An 8082-nucleotide genomic window follows, 5' to 3' on the forward strand; every position below is an offset into this window, starting at 1 on the left:
TGCCAAATTTTGAGTCTACATCTGCATGTTGGAGTGAAAATCAAGAGCCGTTGAACCAGGTAACATTTTTCTAAACTGTTGTCGAATTTTGCTACGTGGTTTGTAGACTCAGTGTTTTGTTCTGAAGTGACACGAGTGGCTTTCTATGTAGTTTTCCGTTGCTGAAGTCTTCAATGTTTGAAGTATTTTGTGTTGAGAGATGCCTTTTTGCATATCTTGGTGGTTATTTTAACTGCTGATCCTTTTCTATCATCTTCAACCAATCTGATCAATCTCCTGACCTCTGATGTCAAAAAGGTTGAATAGTTTCTTCGTTTTCATTATGTTTTCATTATGTTTTCTGTAAATCCAAGAGTAAACCCTACTTGGACTTTCTGCTGGAAAGTCCAAGTCCAAGTAGATCAACTTTGTTTCTGAAATACTTGAACACGTCAAGATGTCTAAATGTTTGAGTTTCTGACATGTGGTTGGCGACTTTTGTTAACAGGCAAAATTAACATTTGTACCAAATAAAGTGGCCAGGGAGTGTACAGTCAGGTTCTTAGATCTAAATGTGATGTCTGCAATTTCAGCTACTTCTATTGCTTCTGTGACTTCTAGGTTGCCATTTCTCTTGACTAAAATCCTAAAATCCTGTTTAAACAAATGAAAATTGATAATATTAGCTTAAAGTAAAGACCTCAACTGTCGTGTTATGTTGGCTAAGCTAAAACATGATTGTCATTGTGAAAAGTACATACACTATGGTGTGGATTTGTTCCATTACTTTTATTGTATCAACAAAAGAGATTGCTCCACAATTACAACAGCATTGAGATGCCGTGACAAGTCAGCACGATCTGTAAGTTTTGATGATTTATACGTGAGCCTTTACATTGTTAAGATTAAGGGAACAGACAAGAGGGATGATTGTGTGGGTAACTGAACTGCACCTGCATGCTCATTGTTATAGAGAGCAATGAGCCATCATAAATCGAAAATGATTCATCAAACCTGTAAAACGAAGTGATTTGTGTATGCAAAGTTCTATTCTATATATAATGAACTGTTTTATTAAAACTTTGCTTAGATTATGACACGCAGATGTTTCACATCTAAGTAACGTTTTGTATGTTTTTTGCTTGTCAAAAGATAACATAGCTACACTCCTGTAGAGGTTCACATATGCTATGTATTTTCTTTTTTAACTTTCAGAAAAACTATTATATATTTGGTCAACATTTCTTTCTGAACTCCCTGCTTACTTTGACCTACATTAGTGTGTGCTGAACTGAATACACTCAAACAACAAAGTCTTTGTTTTGCATATTTGGATCATTCATTTGCACACTCCCACAAAACCCCTCGTGATTGTGGAGTGCTGGCTGAAAAAGAGAGAAGCCCTTATTTCTTTCTTTCGTTCTCTTTTTTTATGTGAATCATGGGTTTAATTTTTTTTATATTCTCCCTTTTTATTTGTATCTATAAGTAGCTTTTAGATAGCAAAAAACACAGCTTCCTGAAAATACAAAAGACCTTCAGTACTGACAAAGAACACAGTTCTTCGTGGGCAAAGCAGAAAGATTATGACAATAAAACTAAAGGCAAAGTAGGACACTAATTGGGGCTTAACAAGTTGTTAGCTTTCAGTTCCTAAAGCCTTAATTTGCTTTTCAATTTGGTCTAGCTGAGCTTTGCAAGAATGTAGAAGCCAAAATAATAGATCTACGTGTACTTTTTTTTCTTCAGTTTTACTCAAAAAGGCATGTAATGGAGATGCACTATTCAGTCATCCTGCAATTAAAATCAAAATTTTCCATTGAGCAACTTTTACTGGCGATGAGCAAATCAAATACTGACAAATCTTATCTATCCAAGTAATTGTAAAATCTAATCGCTAGTCATGCCAATGTTATCAACTGTGCTAGCAACTGACATCAAGAGTTGCTTTAACTGAGAATAAGTTTATAACATCACCACTAATTAATTTTGGACCATTAATTCAGCCACTCTGGAGGGCTTTTTGATTAAAAACACAATGTATAATGTTATACCACAGCGTCTCAGTATATTAATAGAATTTAAGTCCGTACTGTGGCTTGGACACTCCAAAACAACATTTACTTGCGTCATTCATAGGTGACGATGCTGCTGTGCTTTGGATTAATGTCTCGTTGTAGAACCGAAGTCTGCTGCAGTATTTTCTGGTGGAGACCAAAATTCACGATTTCATCAATCATTGCAAGTATCAAGGTCTTGAGAAGGCAAAGTAGCTCTAAACCTGCACACAATCCGCACCATGTCTGACACCATGTTAGCTTTAGGTCAGATGTAACATGACCCACATCTTCCAAAAGGGTCAACTTTTAGATCACTGTCTGAAAGGATGATCTGAAAGAGGCCTTTGTTAACAATCAGTGTGATTAACTGTTTGCTTTTCAGTTTATCACACTGATTATTAACAAAGGCCTCTTTGAGATCATCTTTTCAGACAGTGAACTAAAAGTTGGACCTTAGAATGTACTTATACTTTTAAGAATGCTTATTAAAAGAAGTTCACTTTAAATAATCTTTCTTTTTTTTTTAAATTGGGGAACAGCAACTTTCTCTAAGGAATCTGTTAGACCTCCATTTTCCAGGACCACAATTGAGGTGGCGGTGTTGAGGATGGGACATACAGTTTGATATTTTTTACACCACTAGGTGGCCCAACATCCAAAAGAATAAACCTTAAACCTCATGAAACCAGAATTTTCTACAGGCCACGTGGATTGATTTCAAATCTTTTCATGAGTGTAGGATTGTCTAAACCTCCCACCGCCCTTTGAAGCTAATATTAAGTACTGTGTCTTTTTTAACTATGAAAACCAGTTTTAAAGTCTAAACAAGTCATATTTTTGTACCTCTGTATTATATTGCAAAAGATCTTCAGCTGAATTTGCAGTATCTCTCTCTATTCATTTAGTCTCTACTCAGTGGTGTTAAGTAAAAATGTAACATCTAGCCGGAATCCTAAACAGAAAGAAGCGAAGCCAGAGCAAAGTTCAGAGTAGATACATTTATTTTAATCCGTCCAAAAAGTTGCACATGTAAAAAGAGTTTTAAGCAAACCATAGTTTTCCTAACATTGTAGCATTAATATGAAAGTAATGAAACTTGATATGTTGGTCCATCTGTTGATGACGACTTTTCCTGAGTTGCTAATTAATTGTTGAATCAAATTCTACTTCTTAACTCTCAAACTTTTTATCATGTCTTCCAGGAGTACAGCTGTTGTTCTTCACTTTTACTTCACTTTCTTGAATGACCACTGGGCCATGCGGTTGTTGATGGGCTCCTTGATGTATTTATCTGACTTTAAGTAGGCAGAAACCCTGTCCAGAGCCTAAGACAAAATACAAAAGAAACAAACATCACTTTACAGTAAATCCTGGCTTGATCAATTATATTTCATCATATCAGCTGGAAAGATTGGAGAGGAAAAAAACATTGGCAGGAACATATTTAAGGTAAATAATGGAGGCGTCACAGAACAAAACTGGGGGCAATTACCACAGTGGTGGACAGATCATTGTAAATGTTAGACAGCAGAGTGTTTTCTTACTTCAAAACGGTCCAAGAAAGCTTTGAGGTTCTTGAAATTATCCAAGCAGGGAGGATGGAACATCCTCTGCATATCCAGCATCTCGTACATGATGAAGTCCGCATAGGTGAGCTAGTTTAAAAGAAAAGACATAACATACTTAAAATGATAATTAGCAGTCAAAGGTAAAGTCGACAGATTATGTAAATAAATCTAAAATAATCATTTTGATGCAGCTTTAGAGTGTACATTTATTTATTTATTTATTTATTTATTTATTTATTTAAGAACCCTGAGAGAATAATAAAAACTAATAAAAGCCTCAATAAAAATCCGATCCAAGCTGTTTTATAGCTGACTATTAACTCTTTTATGTTTATAAGATAAGTTACCTTGTCACCAGCAAACCACTTCCTCTGTCCCAGGAAGTCAGAGAACAGCTTCAGTGCTTCTGGCAGCGCCTTCAAGTAGTCTGGCTTTAGACCTTCCTGATTTCAGAATATATATATTAGCATTAGAGGACATTGAGACTTATTAAGTAAGACTGAATGTTGCACAGTTGAACAGTTATATACGTACAAGGTCAACGTAGCACATCCTCACAAAGCTGGCTCTCAAGTCTAAGCACTGCTGCTCCAGCATGTCTATTCTGATCTTCTGCTCCTCCGTGTCTCCACCTGTGTGGGGATGAAAGTTTTCAGTATTTCTGCAACTTCAAAATGTATATATTTTGTGGCTGAATGAATGAACTCTCCCAAACAAAATTCCTATTTATGACAACTAATACTCACACAGGTTGTTCTTTCGTGCGAGGTACCTCAGGATGGCCATACTCTGTGTGACCTTGTTGTTTCCATCAATGAGGTAGGGCAGCTATTGTGAAATGTAAATATTGTCCTCATTAAAAAACAAGAAACAGAAATAAATCCCAGAATAAAAGTAAAAAAACAAAACAAGTCTCCCTTACGTTGGGGAAGTCGAGTTCAAGCTTGAATTTTTCATTAAACCAGCCACTTTTGTCAAAACCCGGGGCTGTCAGAGAAAAATGGGGGTTAAATTACCAAAGTAATTAAGTTTTAAATAGTGATATATCAATAGGCTGAAATAAATGTTAATTACCATCACCAACGACATAAAACTTTTCCTCGTACTTGGCCTTGGTGTACTCCAGCATGAGCCGTATGTGTCCGGCAAACTGCAGAGAAGAGAGTTTAAGGTTACACCAACTTAGAGATTTTCACAGGAGAGCAATCAGAGGATATGCCGACACAGTTAACTACATAACCAAAGACACACAAACCAAGATGAAGCTTAATCTCTTCTTTGAAATATTTTTTAGTTGAGGTAACTAAGACCTTCTGACTCCTTGGTTATGCTTAACCATTACTCTTCAAAATAAAAGTTATTTTTAGCAACGTGAACATGTGAACCATATAGTCTTTCTGAAATTATTTAAAGCTACTGCAAAGAACAATGAGCTTGTATCTCACTGTGACATATCTGCAGCTTTGTTACAGATAAGCATTTATGGCAGTTATGCAATAAACCTTTCTTGCATAGATGTCATATCAGAGAACCAAAAGGCTTCTGATTGGTCTGTTTGCAGAAAACACCGCAGGCTTCACAGGCTTGTCTTTTCTGTGACAATTATTGATATACAAAAAGGACAGTGATGAGTTTTGCAAAGTATAAAAAAGCAAATAATTTCTATTGATCTGCTTATGCTATCGTCATAATCACTGTGTTGGTCCCACTTCTTATTTCTATGTAAAATAAGAAAAATGCTGCGTAGTCTTTATTAGAAGACATAGTTTGGTACCATTTGATTTGTACCAATCTATTACTATTAGTTTTTTTTTAAACTGTAAGATATATGTTGTCACTGCAGACTGTAAAATAAAAAATAGTACCTCTATGACCTTTTCTAAGGTGATATGCAGATTAAAAGACTGTTGAATTTTTAATCCTGTGGAGCAACAAGTTTGCTTTAGAGTTAAATTGCACTTTCAAAAGTCGTTCTGAATTGTGTGGCCTTGAAGAAACGCCTCTCAGTTAACGTGTCCATAAAAGCGTAGTAAAAACAGTCTGTGGCATCTTCTGGTGAAGTAAAGTGACAGCAGCTGTTTCAAATGCCTGCAGCGACTGACCGTTAGGAATGAATTCGCTCTGATTGCTGCTCTGCAATATGCACAATATGTCAGAGAGCTGCAAAAACGTCAACCGATACTTTCAAAGCAGAAGTATTTACTTACCCCTCGGACATCCCAGTAAGCCAGTATCATGGTCATCTTGATTCCCTGTTTTTTTTGGAGCGAGTGTGGCTCAGAGGAAAAGTGGCTGCTGGTGGTGCTGCTGCAGAAGGATTGCTTGGCAGTGAAAAGGAGAAGAGAAACAAAGTCTTTTATATCCTGTGATCCAACTGGAGGAAGAGGTGGGAGGGGTGGGAGCCGATGGGCAACTGTGTATGTACACAGTGCGAGTGGCTAAGTTCAGAAAAGTGCTGACTCATGATTGACCTTGTTTAACTGGCTGCAAAAAAAGCAACTTCTCTGTAAATGATCTCTTCTTGTATTTTTTCAGCTCAAAATGACATTCAGGCATTTGCTAGTCGGTTTGGGGTTCTGGTCTGAAACATGCGTGGATGGGAAAACTAAATCAACATAATACAACATGAAGTGGAGAAGCAGTGAAAGGGGAGGCATTCAGAGTGGTTAGAGTGAAGTTAGGGCTGTGGGTGCACAGGGACTCCTTCACAAATCCTCAGTCTGTTTGAGAAAGACATATTTTCATCCCTTTTAAATTTTTCCAAACTTTATTATGCATTAATCTGGACTGTTGAGTGAAAGACAGAAAATCAAGGTCACACTGGATTGTAGCCCACACCAGAATTGATAACATGTATGGCTTTGATAAGACAAGCAAGCTCATGTTTACTCAGCAAATTTTTTTTTTTGCTTATAAAAGAGATAGAATCATTTTATGGCTGTGCTACGTGACTCCGCATATCTTTCAAAATTGTGCTGAGTCACAGTTTGCAGGCTTAATCTTATCCTAAGACGAATCAATCCAAAGAACATGATAGAACAATGTAAAGCAAATAATTATTAATTTCAGTTTCTAAATGATAAAAGGCTTTGATTTATACAGTTCAACTGTGGTCTGTAATGTTAAACACTTTTTTAATGTTGCATTCAGAAGAATTACATTTTTGGAAAAAAAATGTATCAAAATATGAAGGGTTCTTACCAGTAGAGCAACACGTCTATTTCTTTTTCAGTTTTAAGCCACTGCTTAAGATAAAATCTGCCATCCTAAAAAGCATCTCGTAAGACATTTTTCTTGCGCATTGCCCATTTCTATTTTTCTTGTTTATTTTTCTCTTATTTGCAATGTTTTTGATCAAAACTCTACAATGCTGCCATTGCAGCATGTTTTAATACCAGATAAGAACATTGCATTGATTTCAGGAAAATTTAACAACAGGTAAACAAATTGATATTTGTGAGAGAACTTCTGCAGGCCGGAGAGAAAATAACATTTCTTCAGCGATCATTTCAAACCAAGTCGGTTTGGGCAGTCCATTTAGTGAAGAGGTTTCTCAACGTCGCTTCCTGCAGAACTACTAGAAACTGAATATGATTCCACAAAAAGTACCCTCGATCATACTTATTCACACTCTGATTTAAACACTTTACCATAAGGACCTTGACAGTGCAAAATGCTTTCAAGTGACATAACTTTTAACTACATAATCTTTATGTCCACACTCTAGGGCTCTCAAGATTATTTAAGTGCAATGTTTACGACATGCTGCTTATTCAAGTGAAGATGTGTTAAAAATGATCTCTGACTTCTCTGAGCTCTGAGTGCTGAGTCAGTGCAAAGAGGAGAAGACAAGAGGGATCATAATGATGGACTGACCAGCTGACAGAGAAAGATGTATGACCTGGGTTACAATTTGATTTTATTAACATGGTTTTATTTGTCTTTCATAAGATCATTTTATTGATCTTTTGTCCCTTAACTACCATTGGAGGTTAAATAAAACTTAAAATAAATACAACTTTAGCAGAACAAAGCAAGTAAAACTTCTCTTCTAGATTTTCAGCTTTATTTATTTGGGCATATGATTCGGATCTTTTATTTAAACACTAAATCACTGACAAAGACATCCAATCTCTTTGAGCTATCAACAAGTAATACCAGGGAGAAGCTTACCTTGCCCTATTTTTGCACTGCTTGCTCAATATAAGATACATTGCAAACTGAATACTCATGTTTGACAGCATAAATTATATTTATTCTTTACAGACACAATAATATTCCACAAATGACACATGTACAATTCTCAAAAAAAGGATACATTTAGATTTGAAATAGCCCTAATGACACCAGGATACATAAGGCAGGAGTTTTAAAATGATTTTGCACTTTATCAATTCTCAGTTTATAAATAACCTTTTTTTATATATCTGGCACTTCTCTATATGTGCAAGGAGTGTAAACTGAGGAAATAGATT

At 36.0% G+C, this 8082-nt stretch overlaps 1 protein-coding gene across 1 annotated transcript; it reads right to left on the bottom strand.

Moving 5' to 3' along the window:
- Nucleotides 1–3022: 3022 nt before the first annotated feature.
- LOC103467181 (glutathione S-transferase Mu 1-like) lies at nucleotides 3023–5961 on the bottom strand. Its single transcript, XM_008413309.3, has 8 exons — nucleotides 5815–5961; nucleotides 4682–4757; nucleotides 4530–4594; nucleotides 4354–4435; nucleotides 4142–4239; nucleotides 3955–4050; nucleotides 3584–3694; nucleotides 3023–3364 (listed from the first exon to the last, which is right to left on the bottom strand). The coding sequence occupies exons 1-8, from the start codon at nucleotides 5848–5850 to the stop codon at nucleotides 3266–3268; spliced, it is 663 nt and encodes a 220-aa protein (XP_008411531.2). The 5' UTR covers nucleotides 5851–5961; the 3' UTR covers nucleotides 3023–3265.
- Nucleotides 5962–8082: the final 2121 nt, after the last annotated feature.

This window comes from Poecilia reticulata, chromosome 7, assembly GCF_904066995.2.
Source record: "Poecilia reticulata chromosome 7, P_reticulata-male-v2, whole genome shotgun sequence".
In the NCBI taxonomy this organism is placed as follows: domain Eukaryota; kingdom Metazoa; phylum Chordata; class Actinopteri; order Cyprinodontiformes; family Poeciliidae; genus Poecilia; species Poecilia reticulata.